The following is a 23,422-nucleotide window of genomic DNA, read 5'->3' as shown; positions in this document are numbered from 1 at the left end:
TTGAACTTAATACAGTTAAGATCTTTCTGTTGAAAGGTTACCTTGGCAAGGTGAGTAGTATGGAGAAGGGAAAATAGAATGGGAAAAGTTGGAATGTTATTGCAATGACACTGGCAAGAAAGAATGGCTGTCTTCAGAAAAGCATTGTTTAAAGAAGAGGTTGATAGGCTCCCGAATCATCTGCAAACCAAACTAAAAGCTAACCCGGTGGACATGAGGAGGGAGAAAGGCAGACATCATCAGGATAACTGAGATTTTCAGGAAAAGAAACTGATAATGTTTATATGAGCTAAAGTTTCTTCCCACACAAAGCACTATTTTTAAAAATATTTTCTTCTTATTCCTATAGGAGTCTCTATTTCATGTTTGATTCCATGTTAATTCAAGAATATATATATTTCTGTTTTAAAAAACAAACATGCAAAAAAAAGAGGGGGGGAGAAGGCAATGAAACCCAGACTCCCAAAGCTGCAAAATTGAACTTAGCACATGTGATGAGGAAGGAGTAAGATGAGTCTGCCTGCCCGATATGCCTCACATCCCCCATTCTCATCTGTATGATATGCAGTTTCTCCACTTGGCACATGTGTAATGAGTGCCTACCAGGAGCCAGGCTCAGGGCCAGCTGCTGGGTGTGGGGGAAGAACACAGTCTCTCTCCTGCTCTGCCCTGCCTATTGCCTAGTCGGGGAGGCGGCCAGTGCAATGTGCAGTTGCAATGAGAAACGTGCATCTGTGTGGACAACATGGAGTGGAGGCTGGAGCAGTGATGAGGGTCTGATCTGACCTAGTGTGTGTCAGTGCTCCCTATACACACACACACACACGCATATATACACATGCACTTATGCACATACACATGCTACATGTATGCAGACTCCCATGTCTACCTACATACATGCAAATTCATATATTCACACACACCCACACATATGCACACATACACACACAAATGCACATTTGCACACACTTAGGTTCACACACTCTCCCACCTATATTCACACCCACATGTACACACATGTACACACCATCTACACCCATAATGCACACATACATATGCACATCTGCACATGTGCATGGTCACCCACTCGTGCCTACACTCATGTACATACAATTGCACACATACTTACCCAAAATTCAAATCCATACTCACCCACACACATGCACATATTTAGTCACAAACATACCACAACTGTGCACATAGAAACACACACCACCGTTACCACTTCCAGGATATCCTGAATAGGAACGTTCTCATTATTGTTCAGATTCAAAGAACATTTTTCCTTTTGTTAGCCATCCTTGGCCCTCTTGACACATGAAATTGTTTCTAAATTTCTCCATCCTCTGATTTCATGCTTGGAATGTTTACAACTTTGCTTCCCAGTTACTTCTTTTGTCCTGATAATTATATTAACTGTTCCGAATAACACCTCCATGAATGGAGGATGACAGTCCTAGGCAAAGGTGTCCTCAACTTTAAGCCTATAGGTTCTGTAAATGGGCTGATTTCCTATTTTTTATTATTGATAAAATTCTAGAATCTGCATTACTATTTCCCTTCAGTCAAGGAAAGCCTTTAATGGTACCTAAAGCTGAAATTCAGCAGACTTAAAGATTCCTTGGTCTGTTGTTATTGTAAGAAAGAAAGAAAGAAAGAAAGAAAGAAAGAAAGAAAGAAAGAAAGAAAGAAAGAAAGAAAGAAAGAAAGAAAGAGAAAGAAAGAAAAACACAAATTTCCCAAGTCTGCATCTGAGTTTCTTCTCTGACAGACCCTCTCACTGAAGGAGGCTCTGATTACTGCCAGGGCCAAGAGAAACATGGCACTCTGCTTTCCTTTCTAAAATCCCCCTGCTCTCTTTGCTTTCCATTGCCTCCCCCGAGATTTTTCCCAAGTAAATCAAAGCTTCTCCTTGTGGTGGGATGACAGCACAGGGTTCATGATAACCTTTAACTTCCACCAAAGTAGTAAAAAGTGATGTGGCTGCTGCCCAGAGATGACCCCATGGCCACCTCTGACAAACACCCCAAAACACACAGTACAGGTAAATAAAGAGCAGCTTCACAGTGGCAAGGCTGAGCCACACTCTTTATCTGCCTCCTCAGAAGAGTGTTTTGGAATATAAAGCCAAAGGAAAGGGGTAATTTATTGTGCAGATTGCGTATTAATTAGTTTTCAGGATTCCTTGGGTAATTACAATCTGTAACATTTGTAATTGATTTGGCTAGATTAAAAATGGATGCTTTGTGCATCAGTGAAATTAGCAAGGAGCCAAGAAGAAGTGGGGGGAGGAAATGTCTTACCTATGAGATGAGGAACAAGTTGGCCTTAGGCCAAGCTCGACTCTACCTTCTCTGGAGCCAAAATTATAGCAGGCTTCCAAGACTACACACTCAGCAGGTATGGTCTTTTCCCAAACAGATCATATGAGGTAGGTGACCAGATGTCTCTTGAGCAGCTCTTTAACAACTGGAGGAGTGCTTTCTCCAGGGACTTGGGAAGTCAGACACCTTTCTTAGCTCTACCTTGATAGGGGTCAGGCCAACAAGATGGGAATAATTGAACGTGAGTCATTCTGCAAAACAGAAGGAAGGAGCCCTTCTCCTAGAAGGGATGAGGAGCCAAGGCAGGAGAAATGGGGTGGGGATATAGAGAGGAAGCTGCCTCCTGCTGGACATAGTCTTTTGGGCTGAATGCCTCCTCCTGAGCCCTGTGGATGGCTTCCCGTCCCTGGGACTCTCCCAGAAAGACTCTTGCTCCCTGTGTGTCTTATCCCAGCTCCTGCCAGGGCTTCTTTGTTCACCTATTATGACCAGTCATGCTATATGGACTGGAGCAGCACAGTGCTCTTCAGATAGGGGCTGGGACTCAGAGCATCCCATCCCAGAGGCTGCACCTCATCCCTGATGCTGACAAGCCCAAACATGGTGGTGATGAGGTGCTTCTGAAAAACAGCTGCTGTGGAGGTTGTTGGGTGGAAGACCAGGTATAGAGATTCCAGAAAAAATGATTAAAATATCTCAATTTAAGCAGTGTATTAGCTAAAATTTATGGAGCACTTGGTAGGTATAGGGCACTGCAGAAAAGTTTACAAACACTCAACCATAGAGCTTTAGGCAAGTCTAGTAGTAGGCAGATCTGAGGTGGAGGGATTATATTACAATATGGTGAGCAAGTACTTTAGACTAAGAGATACAGAGAAAAGAGACTGAGGACATAGAAAAGGAAATCAAAGAGAGGAGTACAGAAGGAATATCAGAAGATTGAAAGATAGGGGAAGGAAAGAGAAGTGGAAAGAGACACAGCACTGGGCCACGAGTAAGAGGCCCAGGGAAAAGGAGGTAAGGCCTTGTGGAGAGAAGAATGCTCTTCTCTAGAACAGATATCCTCAAACTATAGCCCACTGCCTATTTTTGTAAATAAAATTTTATTGGGAGTCAGCCATGCCTGTTCATTCACAGGGATTGTAACTCAGATTTCCTTAGCTAATCCACTGTTGAGTAGCAACTAGGATGACTAAAGCCCACTAAGCTAGACGAGCCCTCAGTAAACACAAGGAGGAGAGGAAGGGATTAGTTATTTTTTAATACATTTGATCAGATAAAAGTTTGAGATTTGGTAGATGACCCATGCACCCTGTATCATAGGGATATGGGAAGATTTTCTTAAAGCCCAGTGAGTGAGATAAGTGGAGAGAATTAGTCCACGAATGCTCTTTCATACCCAAGGAATGGAAAATTAATATTAATAATGACAATAAACATTATATCACTCTTGGGATTGTTATCATTGTGCCAGGCACTATGCCACATGATTAGCCTGCAGCTACTCATTCAAACCTTTCAACAATCCTAGAAATAGGTGTCATTATTCCATTTTATAAATGAGGAAACCAATGAGCCCAAAGCACACATGCTGGTATGTGATAGCAGCTCCGGGCTGGTCAGCTACACGCTTAATCTCTCCCTGACCCAAAACCAGTGACAACGTGACAACTATTCCCAGCAGAGACTCTCTCCCATAAGAAAGGAGGATCTCAGAGAAATCAGTTTTCTTACATCCAGAGCACTCAACCTGAATGTAGCTCTGGAAACCCACAGTAGCATCACCTCTAGGCTACTGATTACACCTGGCTTCCATGAGCCACCTGATTCCTTGTTGGGCCTGGAGTCCTACCTTGAACCACGGACCAGGTCACTAGGATGTGATCTTTCCATGTATCCTCCATAGTACCTTCCCCTGTGGTTGAGTCCTGACTCCCTCGTTGTCCCCATCTGCTTACATGTACCTCCTCCTGGTTGTGTGACTTGAATCCAAGATGGCAGCTCGCTAGAAACTGAATCTGAATGTTCCACCTTTCGTTGTCTTGAGTGCAAATGCTGGTCTGGATCAAACTAGAGTTGGTTATATTCTCTTTTACACTTGGCTACAGAAGGGCCCCAGTACTTAAGGTAAATAAAATCCTATATTCTGTCTGACAAAGCTGCTAGGATGATTCAGGAGTCAAGGGACCACTTTGTTTCTTTCTTTAAAAATTGCCTCATGGTCCATACAAATTGCCAGCTGGTGGAGGATGAGCGATGGACAGGAAGTCAAATCTCATGTTGAGGTAAGGTGATATTTCATCCTGGATCTTCCAGCCTAGATTTTCACGATCTCCACCCCATTCTTAATGGTAACCCCCTTGGGAATCCCTTGCTAACCTCCATCTTTAATCCAGCCTTTGAACAGAGAGGCCAGAAAGTTGGAGGAAAGCCAGGAGTTCAATATCCTATGCAATCGTTAATTTCTTTCTCATAGGAAACAAATCTATATGTCAGTGCTGTGCTAACATTGCATCTTTAACATCATGGCAGTAGCTTTAGGCCAGTGAGCATTAATAAAACAAACTGACTTGAACAGATGTAAGTCAGACACTAAAGAGAAAGCCATGAGGCTCAATGCTAATCCCAATTACGAACTCATCCCCTCTTCTTCTATGGAATCTTCTTCCATTAAAAAAAAATCTTTTAATGAAAAAATTCAATTAAATTGTGGCAAAGAACATGCTGTGTGTCTAAGGGAAACAGGCACATTTGTCACCCACAATCTGGATACAGAGATGTGATGTTGCTCTGGGCTTGTCCCATGCAGCAGGCATGTTTATGAGACCTAGATGTTATTTATGGTGGCAGTGGCAGAGCCTGATGAAGTGGGTGCCCTGAGCAGAGTGTGGGGAGGCCCAAGATTGATTTCACACTTTCATTGCTATTAAAAGATTCTTGGCATTTAGGTGGAAGAAAATTGTGGGACTTTTTCTCTAGGAGTCAATAACAAAAAGTCCAAGAAAGAACAAGGTATGTATTTTTTCTTTTTCTTTTTTTTTTTTTAAGGATTTTATTTATTTGACAGAGAATGAGAGAGAGAGAGAGAGAGAGAGGCAGAGTGGCAGGCAGAGAGAGAAGCAGGTTTCCCGCTGAACAGGGAACCCGATTTGGAGCTCAATCCCAGGACCCCAGGATCATGACCTGAGCTGAAGGCAGAAGCTTAACCGACTGAGCCACCCAGGGGCTCCAGTATGTATTTTTTCTGTTCTTTATTTTTTATCTCCTCAAAAGTCACAGTCCTGGTTTATGACCTCTCTATTTTCAATTTCTATTTGCAAAATAATAACAGTTGGCTTTGTTACTTATCGGATAGGGACATCTTAGAAAGGAAAAATGAAGTTGTGGTGTTGAATGCCATGTTTGGAGACCCTCTAAAGAAGCATTTTTAAACTGTTGGATTGCTACCAGATAGGGTATAATAAAATCTTATATTTAAAGATCATAGGATGAATATACCGGGAAGTAGCATATCATACCAACAGTAAAATCAAAAAGTTTATCTTTGATTGTATGTGTGCATGTTTATGTATATGGGGTTGCTGCATAAAATGTACTTCATAAATAATATGCTTTGCATTAAAAATTATTTGAAAAAACTATGCTCTAAAGTTTAACCCTAGATCAGTGAGAGAGGCAAAGAATACCCCTACTTCTTCTCCTCCATGTGGGTTGTCCCACATTGAGTTTTCCAGAACCTTTACCATCCGGTACTCAAGTGGCAGTTAGTGTTTCTGGGTTCCTATAGTAGGGAGCCCATGTATCCACTCTGATGGAGCCTCAAAAAGAACCAGAGGCTTTCCTCAAAACAGATTGAGTGGACAGTATCAGAAGAAACTAACATTCATTTAGTACTTATTTTGTGTTGGTTTCTGGCCCCAAAGCATTTATATATAAAACATATATATAATTATATATGTGTATATAATATATACACATCTATGTATGTATATATATGCCTCCATGGTACAGCTTGATGGGATAAAAGGTTAACTTTTATTGAATCTAAATGTTTATGAATAAATAGAGAAATCATGAAACACGTAGAAGAAAAACCATTGCTCCCTCTCCAGAGAGGTGCAAGGTGGCACTGGGCAAGGATCGGTCTAGCACTGGAGCTGGAGCTATGGCTGATGCTGGGGATGCCACTGGCTCTGGCCGTGGACCTGGCCCAGGACCTGTGCCTAAGTTGGAGCTGGGGCTGTGGCTGTGGCTGTGGCTGTGGCTGGGGCTGGGGCTGGGGCTGGGGCTGGGGCTGGAGTTGGAGCTGGGCTAGGGCTAGAGCTGGGGCTGGGGCTGGAGCTGGAGCTGGGGCTGGGGCTGGGGCTGGGGCTGGAGTTGGAGCTGGGGCTGGGGCTGGGGCTGGGGCTGGGGCTGGGGGTGATGTTGGAGCTGGATCTGGGGGTGTGTATATACATACCCACCTATGTATGTATATATTATATATTATTATATATTAATTCATACATATATGTATATATTAGTGCATACATATAAATATACATGTATATATAATTCACGATAATCCTAGGATTGTTTTTTAAGTAAGGCATTTTACTTACTTTTGCACATAAGGAAATTGAAGTTGACAGACATGGCACCATGACTTTTTCCAAAAACCTTACTGTCTACATTTTTAAAAATTATTTTTTCTCATATTTGAGTAACTCCTGAGACTGTTACCATTCTCTGTGGAAAGAATTGGGAAGTACTGGAAAAAGAGTCACCTTCCAGAAAGGCATTTCACATCATTTTATAGGAAATAACGCATACAGGTATACTGGGCTTTGCAATTAACAAAGAACTCCCATGGTTTTAATTGACTTGACCTTCATTAGGTATCTGTCAGATTGTTAGGGGAAATGTTGTTCTCATCCTACAGATTGGTAACAGAGAGGGCAAACCATTCACATGCGTAATAGGAGATAGAGCCATATCTTGAACCCAGGGCTCTGCTTCCAAGTCCACTGCTGGTTGTTACATAGCTACTATTGCTATGAGATCTTAAAGACTGTGTCTTGAGTACTATTCTATAGTACCTTATAGTTTTTACTATGATGGAGGCAAAAAAAATTAACATCAGATAAAAAAGGAGGAAAAGCAGAATTTATGAAGACTACAGAGCTTTTCAAACATCTTTAAAACCACTGAATAAAAATTGATTCTTAAAATTTTCATTCTCATTATTAATATCATCTGGCACTTCATAGTAATTAGCCAGATTACTAACTCCTTTACAGAATCCTGAGAATTTTGTTTAGAAATCAACTCATCTGGCTCAGCAGGGAAACAGGAAAGACCAATAGGCCTTTGCTCCCACACTGTATCCGCCAGCTCTTAGAATGAAAAGCAAGAGATAAGCATTTTCTCTGTCATTTTAAACAGGGAAAATTAATTGCTCCTGCAGAGATGAAAACTTTATGTTTGAAAGGAAACCGGTGCAAAATTCTTTTTTCTTCTGTTCCCACCTGTGGAGACCCAAGGTTTGGCAGCAAATTGGAGCTTACACAGTGTAGTCACAAAGACAAATGCCAGATCCCTTCCTAATTAGGAAGCCGACCGTCTGGTAGACACTGCGGCCAAAGGCTGACTGTATGTAGAGGGGAAATGAGATGAGGTGTATAATATTTGCATGTTTGAGAATGAATATATCACATGGGGCTGAGTATATAGAACTAGATCTGCCTATTGAACTGCCGAGTGAGTATTGAAAATTAAATCAACAAGATTTGCTAATCATATTGTTATAGATTTGGAGATGGCCAAGGAAGCACTTTCTACATATTTTTTTTACTTTGTCTGCAATAATAATAAACAGGCTTATAACACCATTAGCAGCAGAGTCCACTGCATTAGTTCACAAATGAGGAAAATCTGACCTACTCGGTCCTATTGGCTGAGGATTCAAAACCTAGAGCTGTTCTTTTTAGTTCTCCATTTGACCAGTTTTGGTCATATCAGGCCAGTTTGTGTCTCAGGTTTGCCATCTGAAAATGAGGGGAATCGGAATGTTTCCCTTCTTGACTTCAAAAAATCTACTTAGAAGAGATGTGCAAGGGGACCTGGCTGGAATTCACAAGCACTGTTTGTGATTCCAGCAAGCAAGCCTTCTGTCCCCGCAATCTAATTATTGTGGTTGCCTTGATAGAGCATCCGAGTGTGCTTGAGACTGCATGAGAGCTTTGAAATCTGCTCTTCGTTTGCATTCTAGATATACCTCTGTTGATCGATATGAATGTGAGAAATCCATTTTGACATCACTTCCACTATTTTCTCATCTGAATGAGGAAATGGGGACATGAAAATCACAGGTTGATGAATAGTGTAAGACATGAAAACATATGTACCCGAAGTACTTAATAATTGTAATTGTTGAGTATTTTGAAGCTAAATGTATCATGTGGCAATCATTCAAATAAACAATCTGACCAATCATTTTTCCATTTGAGGAATGATACAGAAAGACAAAGTATATGTGTTCAGACTTTCTTTTGGAACAAGAAGTGGTTCTGGACTTCAAATTGAGGAGAGTTGTGGGAGCTGGGTCATTAGATATGGAAGAAGGTCAAAGCTGGATGTTACTTCGAAAAGCACAAAGGCAAAGAGCATCCAAGAGTCCAAGTAGAATATCAGAGTAAATCTGAAGGTGGAGCAAGGCATCCTCCCACCAAGAAAGGAGAAGCTGCCCTAAGCACAAGGCACTGAAGAAGTTAAAGACCTCAAAGTTTAGGAAACAGGTGAAGAAGTAGGATGGTAGGTAAAACTTCAGGAGTCCCTGAAGAGCTACACCACAGGCATGGTTGCCTCTTTCCAGGGAGCCCATGGGAAGGAAGAAAGAAGTGTGGCGAATCAGTTTGTTTAGTCTACAAATTGAATAATACCACTAGTTATGGTGAGCCAAGGAGTCCATGTGGGCTTGTTTTGTGAATGAACAACATTCTAGTAGCTGGACTTCTTAACAGAATAGGTATCCTATTTACAGGCTGGGGTTACACCTGGTCCCCTTGAATGTCTCAGCAGATGAATCTTCCCTTTGAAGGCCTGGCCCAACTTGCAAGATAGGGATCACAGTTACAGGTGACACTTATTCTCCATCCCAGGTTCTTATTCACAGGTCACTGGGAAAAAAACAAAAGCAATATGACAATGGCTTTTCCTGGTTTGGTTTCTTGAGCTGGCTTCTTGGTTAAGCCAGCAAAGGAAGTTTGTCTGATTAATGGAATGATTCTAACTACAAAGCATCACATGAGTTACTAGGTATGGCAAGATATAAATCATTCTACCTAGCCAACTGGCTACTGGGTTCCAAAGGCAACCTTTCCATTCATCCCCTCTGTCAAGGCAACTAAGGGTATCCATATTTTAGATATTCATTCTAGCTACAAAATTGTTTGGAAACTTCCAATGTCATTTCTACAGCCAACTGGCCAAATTGAAAGATCAGATCCAATATCATCTTGATGAAACAGTAATCTCAGTACATCTGATGTATTCCTTATAGAACAGACAGCACCAGCATGCCAGTGTACTCCAGAAGGAATCGGGCTGCAATTACACTGCATCTTTATTTCTTATGGTTTTTCCCATTCACTTGTTCATCAGATACTTTTTTTTTGCCTCCTCTACTTTCTTGCTTTCCATATATCTATTTGAAATAGGTCTGAAATAAATCCCAAGACTCCCAAGAATATTCCTGCTTATGTAAGCATGTGTACATCTTCTATCCTTGTGTTCTCATATAACAATGCTTAAATGCCAAAGGGATTGTGTGTCTGGATGTTTTTCTTTTTGTTGCTGTTGTTGTTGTTTTTGTTGTTGTTTTGGCAGATATGTTCTACTTCCTTCTTACCACAGCTACATATAGCCCATGGATTCTTTTAAATGTCCTTTTTGAGGCTTAAAGAGATCATGGGAAAGTTTAAATCCTGGCTCTGTGACTACCTATTTAACCTTTAACATGTGACTTAACTTAATCTAAGCCTCAGATTTCTTCCTAGCAAACTGAGGGCAAAAAATAAAGCGGAACAAGAGGATTGCACTTAGTTCTTAAAAAGTATTGAATATAATGGCCTTTAAGTTGATTCCCTTTCCCTTCCGTTTCTGTAGAATATCTTAAGACAATTCAAGATGATGATGTTCAATTATAAACATGAATCACTTAAAAAAATCAAAGTTATCTGTCTGATAGGATAGGGGGACACAGAAGCACTTCAGTCAGGATAGGAGGGGATGAGCCAGGTAGAAGGGGGCATGCTGATATGCTCCACATCATAAGCCTGTGGGTAGTGGGATGGCCTGTTTTCCAGCTCTGTTGGATACAAGCCCAGATAAGCAGTCAAGGACTGTCAAGTCAAAAAAATGATGCTGGTCTCTCCTTCATGAACTCCCTGTGAAAATGGGGAATCCATTTAATAATGGCTGTAGAGGTGGGAAAGATACCAAGAGCTGCTTGAGGTGAGGCATTCGCCAACTGAGTTCATGTGTGCAAAGTGCTTGGTACAGAGCAATGCTCATCAGCGTTTATGATAGTTGGGGTTTTAGAGGTCATTGTTGTTATTAGAAGTATTTGTTTGGAAGGCAAAGTCTGAAAGAGCCTTCTTTTGTACTGTATGCTCTATCTACCTACGTATCAGACATACAGATTTTAAACAGACATCCTATGAAAGAATGCCTCTCATGATTTTTGGACCATGCTCCACATTCTTCTCCAGGATTGTTGTGCCATGCAGTGTTTCATTCACCTTTATCACATTTTGGGCTAAAATGTCTACAAATTAATTTCTTTTTTTTATTTTTTTAAGATTTTATTCATTTATTCATGAGAGACAGGCAGAGGGAGAAGCAGGCTCCATGTAAGGAGCCCGATGTGGGACTCAAACCCGGGAATCTGCGATCACACCCTGAGCCAAAGGCAGGTGCTCAACCGCTGAGCCACTCAGGCGTCCCTACAAATTAATCTCTAAAGAAGGAAACTAAAACTGAGAAAATGGCCACAATTACCTGTCCAAGGATGGTCAGGGGTGCAGGGCAGGGAGGAGGAGAGACAAAATGCTGGGATCTCCATGATAAGTAGGTTCAGCAACACCACCATGGCTTAAAGGCTGCTCATCACACTGCTGGGAAGAGGGAATGGGTAGCTTTTGCACAGGTGTGCTCCAATCCCCAGCCCCCTTCTGGTGTTTCCACTGGCACACCCCTGTGTCTCCAGTGAGGAGTGCAGGCATAGACCGTTAAGAGAGTCCAGCAGTCATTCAAGTAAAGATTCATAGACTTTACTCTGCTTAACTCAAATTCAAAGGCATTTATCACCCTGCCACCAAGGCAGCTGACAGCTAAGATACAAATGCTCTAAAAATTATTTCAAAATGATGCCTTTGCTTGGTCCTTGAAACTGCATGATTTAAAGGCTTTGCATTTGGAATGTCCTAAACTGTGGGCCAAGGTGAGCATGCCACTTTCTTTCATTATCCTCGATTAAAAGCATGGTTCTTTAATTAGTACTTTTTTTTTCTATTCTTCTTCCTACTTTGAGATTGCTTTTTATTTTCTCAACATCTGATTTCTGTTACCACTCCATTAGTTTGTGTCACCCCACCCATACCTTCTAATGGTTCACAGGCCCTGCTTTTTAGCAGTTTTGTTGGATATCAGCCCAGATACAAACCAGCCAGTGTAAAGTCACAGAATAAAGCTCTTCTCTTTTTAATGAACTCCCAGGGTGAGTGAGAATCAATTTAATATGGTTCTAGGTAGTCATCTTTCCTTAAAACAATTTCTTCATGATTCCTTCACATATCTGTATTTCTTAAGCATTAATGCCAACTAGATATTAAAGTACTTAGAATTCTGTGAGTGTTGAATGTGTACCATATGTAACATCCTTTGGGGGGACTGGATTCTTCTTCCATGGTTTTTAGCTACAAAATCTGCAAAAATTCCCTGGGCTGAGGGCTATGAAGAAAGGTCATAAAAGGCTTGCTAAATTGCTGTACAAATAAGACTTTTCATCTGGAAAAGACCCTAAAGGTTGCAGTTTTGTGTGGCTTGGTCAGTTACATGAGAATCTTGCACCATGAAGTTGTTAACACATATCAGTACTCTCTGGTGACCTCACAGTGCTTGAAGCTTCTCTTCTGGCCCATTGAACAAAAGAATCTACACTCCATTTCTCTGCCTGTTCCTTTGCTTCTTGTCTCTCTCTCTTTCTCTCTCTCTCTCTCTCTGAGTGTGTGTATAAGAGGGATTATTTTTTTCCAGCTCCCCTATGCCTGGTATTCCTTAACTTCATCTGGTGTCACATTCTGACTTCTCTTTTTGATCATATACTGGATGAACCACATTGACAATTTATCATTCTGACAAATTATAGATACACCATTGCACATCTCTTGGATAGTGCCCCAACAACATGATCCAGATCCAGACACTAATGAAACACCAAGATATGTGCTCATCATTCTGTGATGGCTATGATTTCCCTTTTTTCCTATCACAAAAGGGTATAGATTCATTGTATATTTGGCATTCACAACAAAGCTTAAAAATTTGGATCTCAGGGATAGAGCAGTGTCTCAAGTCTTTAAATTCAATCTTACCTATTTCCTCTGCTTTAAATTACATCTACTAATTTAGTCTCCTTGGTTTTTACACCAATGTATATCTTGTTTCTTTTGAATGCTCATTTATTTTTGTATGATGCCATAAAGAATACAACTGAACCTAAAATATCTAGCACCAAAGCCCCACCTGGCCCACCTACACATTGCCATCTTGTTGTTCTCTTGGTTTTCAGAGGTACAAAGGATGGCATCCCCTCATAGCTTTGTTCACATGGGATGGTCCCATTTTAAGTATAACACTATGTACCTTCACTAAAATATCAAAACCCATTATTGAAAATAAAATTTAAAGTACCAAATGTAATTTGGCATTCAGATTTATTTTGTTAACTACTGTTTTTACTTTTCCCACATACAGAATCCCACATTCCCGAGGAGGCCAGTAAGTTGAAATACATACCACAAAATTCAGAAAGTTATTCTCACCTACCTAGTGGGAGAGTTGATTTGTAAAATGTAGAGTTAGCATCCTGCCAGCTCTGGGCAAGAGCAAATTGAAGTGCCAGCACTTTCAGCATGGTCTAGAAGGAAGTGTCATACTGGTATCATCCAGACTATGACCAATACGGGCAAAGGAAGATTGAGGGCTGAGAAAATCTTAATTAATTATATAATGATCATAGTCATTTATGATTAGCAATAGAATTTACCCACTCCTAAGACATAGATAAAACCTAAATCCCTGGAGCATGAGATGTGAGTGTTTTTATGACATTACTTGTCTCTCCCCTCACATTCCCTGTACCCTCCATGCCACAGCCACACTGGTATGGTCAATATCTGTCAAGGGTGCTGTGCTCTCACCTCATGCTTTTGCAACTCATGCCTATATCAGACAGGAGGTCTAGTACTCACTTTGTGTAACTTCTTTTTTATTTATTTATTTAATTTATTTATTTGAGAGAGAATGAGCAAGAGAGAGCATAAGCAGGGAGAGAGGTAGATAGAGAAGGAGAAGCAGACTTTCCCTCTGAGCAGGGAGCCTGACACAGGGCTGGATCCCAGGGCCCTGGGATCATGACCTGAGCTGAAGGCAGATGCCCAGCCGACTGAGCCACCCAGGTATCCCATTTCTATCCATTCTTCCAAATTCTCTTATGATATTGTCTTCTCTGAGAAACTTTCCTAATTTCTGCAGCCCATGTTTGATGGGCACATGGTAGACAAAGTGTGGTTCTATTACGGAACTTTTGCCTTGTGTGGCTCTGTGTAGTGTTTCTCTATAATACAACCTTTTCTCCAATGAGTTGTTTGAGTTCAGACATGGCATTCTATTTGTTGTTGATTTACCAGAGTTTAGCATAGTGCCTTCTTTGGCAAATAGTAAGTACTCAATGATTATTTGCTGAAAAGAGGAAGTGGATTAGCCACCATCCCCTTGCCCCTCACCACCTGGTTTTGTCTGCAGAAACAGGAGCCCAACTTACATGCTGCCTTCAAATGTGGGATCAATGCCATACTGATATGAGGTAAGCATTGCTCAGGCCACCAGGGGATGGCATTTGACACTGAGGTTCAACAGACTAGTCAGGAACAGCACAATGAGGAAGTGATAGGCCGTGATCCTGGTCACTATTTAAAAAAAAATCTAGGGGCACCTGGGTAGTTCATTCAGTTAATCACCTGAATCTTGATTTCAGCTCAGGTCATGATCTCAGGGTTGTGAGATCAAGCCCTGAGTCAGGCTCTGTCCTGGGTATGGAGCCTGCTTAAGATTTTCTCTCTCTTCCTCTTCCCCTGCCCCCCATCCCTGGCTTGCACATGGACAAGTGCACACTCTCTCTCTCTAAAATAAGATAAATACAATTTTTAAAAATATTTTTTAAAAGCTATATTGTCCTTCTTTTGACAAGATGACTTCTAATTCTTTCAATGGAATGTTTATTTTGAGTCATATCCTGGCTATGAGAAAGCAAATGATCTCGTTCTTATATTTAGGGCTATAATGAAAGGAAACTGTGGTTTTATAGTTTATTCTCTAACTATGAGAATTAGAAGGAAGGTAAAGAGGATGACAGACAAGGACGAGCTGTTTCTCACAGTGTGACCCCGGGGGGTGGGGAAGATGCCTGAGGCAAGGTCATCTGGATGATAGAACACTAATAACAATGAAAATAATGATGACCAAACTCTTGGTCAAATGCCAGGTGTAGAACTAAGCGCTTCATATATAGTCATATAGTTAATTGTCCCACAACTCTGTGAAGGTCTGAAGCATAAGGAAGTTAAATATCTCACCCCAAATCTTCACAGAAATAAAGAGGGGGAGCTAGAGTTTGAACCTGAGCAGGCTAACAGCAGACTCTGATTTCTTCAGATGGGGCACAAAAGAAAGGGAGGTAGAGATGGAAACAGTAGAGCACTTTGCTGAGTATGGCACACTGTGGCTGAGACTTTCATCGATGAAGATAGGGCTTTGCTTTGGGAAGAGAGTGCAGTGACTATATATAGGAGCACGAGGTTTATCTCTTAGGTATACTGAATGTACATTCTCTATTTTCTTTAGGGTCATCAAGGAACTGAGAAGGTAGAAATTGGTTCTATATTCACTTACTGATCCAATTATATCAAGGGCCTATGTTTGTGAAATGCTTCGTGAAGTGGTACCTTCAAAATGCTATCATAGTTTCATTTGCAATGTGGCAAAATACAAAGTGTGGGGCTTTGAGTCAAAGAGATTGGAGACTTACATGTTGTATGCCTTTGGATAATTCAAATAACCTCTTTGATGCTCTGATTCCTCTTCTGTAAAATGAGGAGAGTAATTTTAGCTCTCTCATGGGGCTGTTGATGAATATCAAATGGAATATTATATCTGCCAGCATTTTCTAAGCTTCAGGGAGATGATGTAGAGTGTTATACTAGGGTTTATCATTGTTGTGTTCACTCACTGTTCACTCAACAGCTATTTATGTAATTCCCACAGTGCATGAGCTCTGTTATGGGTGCTGGGGATTCTAGAATGAAAAAGTAAACAGGATACCTACTCCAGGGAGAACAAATATGCCCATGTGGTGGTAAAGGGGGGAGAGGAAATAAGCAAGTAAACAAATGTAATCATTTCAGATTCTAAGTGCTACGAAAAATCAAAATATGGAGAGATTTTTGGTTGTTTTTTGCTACACCATATTCCAACCACTAGAATTGGCTGATGCAGAATACTCAAACTTAAATTCTAGATATTCATATCATGGTGGTATGAAATCTAGAGTGATTTGCTGCACTGTTGAGTATCCAATGTAACTCTTGTCACCTGCCCACTGGGTAAATTCATTGAACATGGGCTCGTCAATGCTCTAATAAGTGCACGTCAGTGACTGGTAATTTCCTGATGTCCTCTTGCCATGAAATAGTCATAAAAGGATTATGGCATTTGGAGTTAAAGGGTAACTGAGGGCTTTAATGAGTTCAATATTCTGATTTGGTGGAGGTAGCTTAGTATAAAAGCATGTAGTATAGTAGTATCCTCTACCAGTATGGTATAAAAGAAAGCCCTGCATACGATGGTCCAGCATTTACTCTTAGCTTATACCAGTTACCAGGCCAAGTTACTTAAACTCTTTATATACTCATTTTCTCATCTACAAAGTAGGGCAGTAAAAGTTCCTTAAAGTCATAGGATTGTTGATTGTATGATATTATTACCATTGTATGATTGTATGATTGTATGATTATTATTACCATTGCAGAAAGCACTTAGAATGGTTTCTGAGTAAGTCTACTTTCAATACATGTTGACTATTATAGTTATCCTACCTCCATCCCTCCATTCCATGTGTCCTTCCTTCCTTCCTTCCCTCCCTCCTTCCTTCCTTCCTTCTTTGACCCTTCACAGATGAGAAAACTGAAGGCCTCAAGATATTTTTCCATGAGTCAAAGCAAGTTAGTGGAAAAACATCTAAAAATCAATGTACTGTTCAGTATTTAACTACCACAACTCATAACCATAGATTCAGGTGTCCCTCTGGGCTTGGTTATTTTTGCAAATGGACCAGGATACAGAGCAAGTAGACTTTCCTCCTATATACCACTAAAGATGAAAGAACTTATGGCAGCTCTTTTGGGGATTCTTTGCTTCCTATGTTCATGCAAAGCTATGTCACCTAAATAGTGAGACAAACTCTGCACACCAAGATGTCTGCCATGGGGATAAACAGTGTTTTGCTGCTCTGACTATTGTGAGTAATTATAACGATTACCTTGTGTTGAAACCCTACTATATACCAAGCCCTGGCTAAGTAGGTTATGTATAACACTTAATTTTTTGAAACAGTTACTGTTATCCACCTTTTGAAATAGAAAAGAGAGAGTTATGGAACAAAATTGTTTGGTATTACACAGTGAGTTTCTGGTCCATTTGATCTCAAGCCTATGTGTTTTTCTTTACAACTCATTGCATACAGATAATCATATTCCTAAAATTATTATTGTGCCATGCTTGTGATTCATACAGAGCTTTCTGAAATTTAAAATGCAAAAAGTGGGATGCCTGGGTGGCTCAGTTGGTTAAGTATCCAACTCGCAATCTCACCTCAGGTCATGATCTCAGGGTCATAGGATGGAGCCCTGAGAGGGGCTCCATGCTGAGCTGGAGTCTGCTTGAGGTTTTCTCTCTTCCTCTCTCTTTGCCTCTCCCCCACCTGCACATTCTCTCTCAAAAATAAATAAATAAATAAATAAATAAATAAATAAATAAATAAATAAATTCTTTAAAAAATAAATAAAACGCAAAAAGCTTGTCACCTATAGAGGGCATCATGGCTAATAAACACCATGAATACCTTTGCCTTCAGTAAGAGACGGTGACTTCTCTTACTTATTACAGGAAGAAAAAATTAGGATTTTTTTTTAGAAGAAAACTGACCTCAGCAATTGGAGGAAGCTATCACCAGCAGTGATTACTATGGCTCCCTGGACATGTCACATGTGAGACATCTGTTAAACCCCAAAAGCTTAGAGCGAGAGCCTGAGTAGTGGTTGCGGCAGCTAACATGATGTAAATGTTTAAAGCTCTAATCAGACATCCAGTCACTGGCTTCACGGTTGCTTTTCCTTTTGATGAGGAAATATGCAATTCCTTAGGGGTGAATGTCAAATGTTCATAAATAGAGAAGCATCCAAAATATCTATGAGCAATACTTATTTATAGGAATCATTTATCCAGAGTCTCTATATGCCTTTCCAGCTCCCGTATTCATCTGTCACATTACCTATCACCACACAGCACCCATATATCCGCACACTCTTTCTATTTATATGCACAGAATCTCTCTCTCTAATTGTTTCCACTTCTCTAACTAGTGGCTACAGCAATTCACCTCCTGCCAGGTGGCAGCATGGGCTCCTCTTTGATTTCTGAGTACACTGACAGAAAACCTTTTGGCAAATCATATATCTGTCCATTCCATTTCTCCCCACATCAACCAGCAACAACATTTGTTTCTATAGATCACATCTCTCCTAAAGAATGAGGCATTCTATGCAGTGTATTTCCCACATCCACCTCTTCTACTCCCTTCTTCTTCAGACCCTTCCATGACTGTTCACATGTATGCATGTCGTCAGTGCAACCGGTGACTATTGCCTAATGCTTGTGGCCAACATGGTGGGGAAATACATTTAGATTATGGAGAGGTGAGTTCAAACCGAGGACCCAATGAGACTGCTCTGTCACTTTGGACTACTGCCATAAACTATTTAAGTTTCCTCATCTGTAGGACCTGATTAATAATACTAATCTTACCATTTTTGTAGAGGGTACGTTATAAATTATCAGCTCTGTCTATAAATGTCGGTTCTCTGTGAAATAGACTTTCTTGCAACCTTTACATAAATAACATTTGCTAAGAACTTACTCTGTGCAGGGACTATTGTTTGTATTTTTCAACTCACTTAAGCTCCAAATAATTCAATGAGGTATATGCTGTTGTTATTCCAATTTCATAAAATGAGAAAACTGATTGTCATAAAGGTTGGTAATTTGTGTAAGAACACACAACTAGGAGGGGAAGGCAAGCAAGATTCTATTCCTCATTTTTCTGAACCCAAAGTGCCAAATAAATTATTTATTGCCAAATCCTCAGCACCTAAAACAGTGTCTGGCTCTGTAGATATTTTTTTAAGATTTTATTTATTTATTTGAAAAAGAGAGTGTGAGTAAGAGAGAGCACAAGAGCAGGCGGAGGGACAGAGGGGGAGGGAGAAGCAGACGCCCTGTTGAGCAAGGAGTCCTAGGGGCTCAATCTCAGGACCCCAAGATCATGACCTGAGCTGAAGGTACAATGCTTAACCGACTGAGCCACCCAGGGATCCCTGGTTCTGTAGATTTGACTTGATGCTATCAGCTATTGCTATCTCCAGAATTACATTATATTATTGTCTTGTGATATTTAATGACTATCTAGTTGGTTTGACCATGTGGCTAAACCTGGCAGTTAACTCACAAATGCAAATAAATATGTAAAGTCTAGAGTTGGCCGTTTCAAACATGATTGGTCTCTTCTGAGGAATCCTGATGGCAGATTCAGGACATTGATGAAGCTATACTGAGAAACACAACATTTGTGGTGTGCTTGCTACATGCCAACACCCAATAGTAATTATTTAATATATATTATCTTCTTTGATTCTTACAACAACCTTGTAAGCCAGATACATTACTACTTCAATTTTATGGATGGGGAAAATCAGTAACAGAAGTTTAAGTAACTTGATAGTTACTTAAGTAACATTGATATTAACAGTGTAAGCCAAGGTATGAACCCTGATATTCAGTCTCCTAAGCCCTCTTATGGGTTGAGCTAGTTACTAAACCTTTTTAAGCTTCATTTTAGGTACAAGTTTAATAGAGTTAATAATATTACCTAACTCACAGGGTCATGGGAATTAATGCGATACTATGTTCTTGAGACAGTCCTTGGTACATTGAATGGTGAGCACAATCCAGATCAATCATTAGCATTAGCAGCTGCTAGATTTCAAGCTTTCTGAGTGCAGATATCAGGTTTTTAGCTTATTTTCGTATCCTGCTCCCAGCACCCCCAGAAAGTGTGTTTTTGCCTAGCCTTGGTACATAATAAATGCTTTTAAATGAAACTGAACAGCAAATGGGGAACAGAATCCCCCAGGAAGAATTTAGGTAAGCAGACTTCAGGAATGCCTGGGGGCTTGGAGGAAGATGGGGTTGCTTGATAAGTCCCCTTCCATCCATGAAATAAAATAAATGACTCCCTCCCCCCCACCAACTTCTAATCTTAAGAAACCCCATATCTTGGAATTCCACTGACTTCCATTAGGGCAGGAAATAGATTGATGCAGCTTCCTACCTCCCACTGTCTTCCTGAATGGGCTGGCCAGAGGGACAGGAACAGCCAAATGCCAAGGAAGAGGTAATCAAATAGCTGTTAATCAACCTCCTTCACCTCATTATTTCCTCCTACCCACAAGGGACACACTCACAGCACAGATTTACCTGTGGCAGGTGGCAGGACTATTCACATGTTCCAAAGCACAGAAGATTGCGTTCCTCAAGGTACATGTATGTCTACACTTGCATACATATGCAGACACTCAGAGGAAAAGAAATATCAGTGATGGTGGAGCCTACCAAAAACCAAGCTCCCTGGGCTTGGTTGTTGAACAGCAACCCCTGCTGCAGAACCAGGTACCAAAGCATAATTTGTAATCATGTAGTGCCAACATGCCTGAGTGGCAGTGTAAAACATTTATAAATCAGACCCTAATGAACAGCCTCTATGCTTTATGACTGTATTTAACTCTTTCTCACTTCTCAGCTAGTATGAAATAGAAGAAATAAAAAATATATCAGGAGGGAAAGAGGAAAATCATATTCCTAATAATTTCTCTTGCAAAAGAGGAATGAAGGGAGTTCACTGTAGTTGTGATGGTTAATATAATAATGGTTACAGCACATTGAGAACTCATCATGTGCTGGGCAGGGAGACACATCGATCTGTGTCAGGCATGAGGTATCTTTCTGACTGATCATGACTACTTTATTTCACACACACACACACACTCCCTTCCCAGTCACTCAGACCCCCCACTCTACCCAAATTCCTGTTGTCCAATGCACTCTCCATCTTCCTATAGGCCATAGATCTTATTCATGTTTGTTATTTTATCTCTTCCTGATACTACCCCCACTCCCATCTAGAACATAAACTCTCAGAGTAGGAGGCCATGTCTCCTTATTTATCTAAAGAGACATAGTGCCTATATCAGTGTCCTGTTCATAGTAGGCTGTCAATGAATGTTTAGTGAGTAGGTGAAAGAGTGATTATTATTACCATATTGCAGCTTAGTCTCCCTTTCTCTTATTCAGGAATGCACACATATGCACGTGCATTCACTTGCATGCCAGCAGGCTTGGTACTGAGAACTCCTTGAGGTCAGCATCAGTTTTGCATTTATCTCTGGCCTCAGGATGTGGGCCTTAAGTGCCTGGCACAGCCTTAAAGGAGCAATGGCTCTGGCTGGTAAACTTTTTCCCAAAATGTCCTCCCGAGCCTCATCCCATTCAATCTTAAAAGGCTGTGTTAAGTCTCATTTTTCAATTCTTTTCTTCACTTTTCTTCCATACTTTTCTTCAATATTTCTTTCTGAGCAATTATTTCTCCATTTTGGAGAAATGAGTTTTTGCATTTTTGAGTTTTTGCATTTTTTTTCTTTGTGATACCCTCATCTACCACTGAACAACATATCTCCTTCCTGGGAGGCTATGTTGAAATCTGTGCTATAGATATTATATCACCAGCATGGGCTTATATAATCTTTGCCAAAGTGGTATCTGGGGATCCCAGCATGTGTAGAGTGGCTACAAGGTGTTATTTGGCCAGAATGAAAGAAAGGGAACTGGAAAGACTATTCTGGAAGGAAAGAAAACTTCTGGCTTGGGCTCATATTAAAGGCAAGAGCCCAGGACTACAGCGCCAAAAAAAACATTTGCGAAAGAAGAGACCTGGCTGTGGGATGCAGTAAAAAAGTTGTGGAATAAAGAAGAAGCCAGATAGAAATAAAATGAAGAAATGGATTATGGATTCTAGACTGATTTGAGCATATTCACTCATTATTTCAATCAACACTTATTGAGAACCTTCTAGATGTGAGCTGCCATACTGGCTGCCAGGGAGACCCTGATGATATGAACACAGTCCCTGTCCTGTTACATCTTGGAGTCTAGTGGGGAGTCAAGTATAAATGAACTAGTCAGGTGAATACATAATGAATAGTGGATGTGTATGTATATGTGCCGCGGGAGGTTCTGATTTATCTGGACGGGTCAGGAAAGACCTCCTTAAAGAGGCCACTCTTAAGTTGAGATTCAAAGATGGGGAACAGTTAACTAGGCAGAGGAAGGTAAAGAGAGTTGATGGGTAGTCCAACTAGAGGAGATCATACCTAAGGAGCTTGTATTTGGGGAGAGAACATGTGAGAGGAAATGAAAGGAGGCCAAATGGCTGGAGTAAGGAGGTAAGGATATTAGCTTTAGAAGAGGCTAGAGAGGTAGGGATCTCATATTGAAGAGAAACAATGATCATAAAATGGATTACAGCCTCTATCATGAGAAGTGTGGAAAGCTGTTGGAGGGCTTTCAGCAGAAGAGTGATATGACCCCACTTGCATTTTTTAAAGTTAACTCTGGTTGATACACAGGAAATGGTCTGGGTGGAATAAATAGTAGAAACAGGATGCCCAGTTTCGCAGGAGTTCAAATCATCTTTTATGGTGGTTTGGACTAGAATGGTGGTCAGGAGTGGAAGAGGAAGGGAGATACATTCAAGAGATATTAAGAATATGAAATGGACAGGAATTGGTAATGGATACAATGTGACAGATGACAAAAGTTTCCAGAATGGTGCCTGGGTTTCTGGATTGTGCAGCTGGATGGCTTAGGGTGCCACCTGCTGGCAACTGGGGCCACTGGATGAGGACAGTGGGCATAGAGGAGAACATTTGGGAGTTTGGGTCAAAACTTGGCTTCATCACTCTCTAATCATGAAACATTTATGCCATTGGCTTCACTTTTCAGAACTTATTTTCTTCATTTGCAAAGTGTGGGTAACAGCTCCTAGTCCAGAGTTGTAAAAATAAGATGAGACAAAATACATAAAAGGTACAAAGCAGCATCTTCTCTAAGCTTGCATTCCACAAACAGAAGTGGTCAATGCATTTCTATCTCCATGATCTCAAACCAGGCGATTAACCTCTTTTCTCATATGCAGAATGGAAGTAACAGTGGTGGCCACCTTTCACTCTGCTGAGAAGAGCAGCAGAGAAGTAGCATCTGATGCAGAGTGGGTACTCAATACATTTGGTTTAGTAACGCCAGCATTCCAAAATTGTGCCTATTTTCTGTTGAGCTGAAAAAGTAGGAAATTACTGCATGAAGGGGCAAATTAGCCAAGAGCAAAAAGTCAG

At 40.7% G+C, this 23,422-nt stretch overlaps 1 protein-coding gene across 3 annotated transcripts in view; it reads right to left on the bottom strand.

Annotated features, from left to right (window-relative positions):
• AGBL1 (AGBL carboxypeptidase 1) overlaps positions 1–23,422 on the bottom strand; it is a 555,889-nt gene that overhangs the window by 21,365 nt on the left and 511,102 nt on the right. Inside the window, exon 18 of one of the 3 annotated variants that reach the window (XM_077871445.1) lies at positions 8,852–9,481. The exons of the other annotated variants lie outside the window; for them this stretch is intronic. Within the exon in view, the coding sequence (XP_077727571.1) occupies positions 9,472–9,481 (10 nt within the window). The 3' untranslated portion in view covers positions 8,852–9,471. Of the gene's footprint in view, positions 1–8,851; positions 9,482–23,422 lie in introns of those variants that run through there. 3 annotated transcript variants of the gene reach the window in all.

Source organism: Canis aureus, chromosome 2 (genome assembly GCF_053574225.1).
Source record: "Canis aureus isolate CA01 chromosome 2, VMU_Caureus_v.1.0, whole genome shotgun sequence".
Lineage (NCBI taxonomy): Eukaryota > Metazoa > Chordata > Mammalia > Carnivora > Canidae > Canis > Canis aureus.
This window is presented reverse-complemented; position numbering and strand designations above follow the sequence as displayed.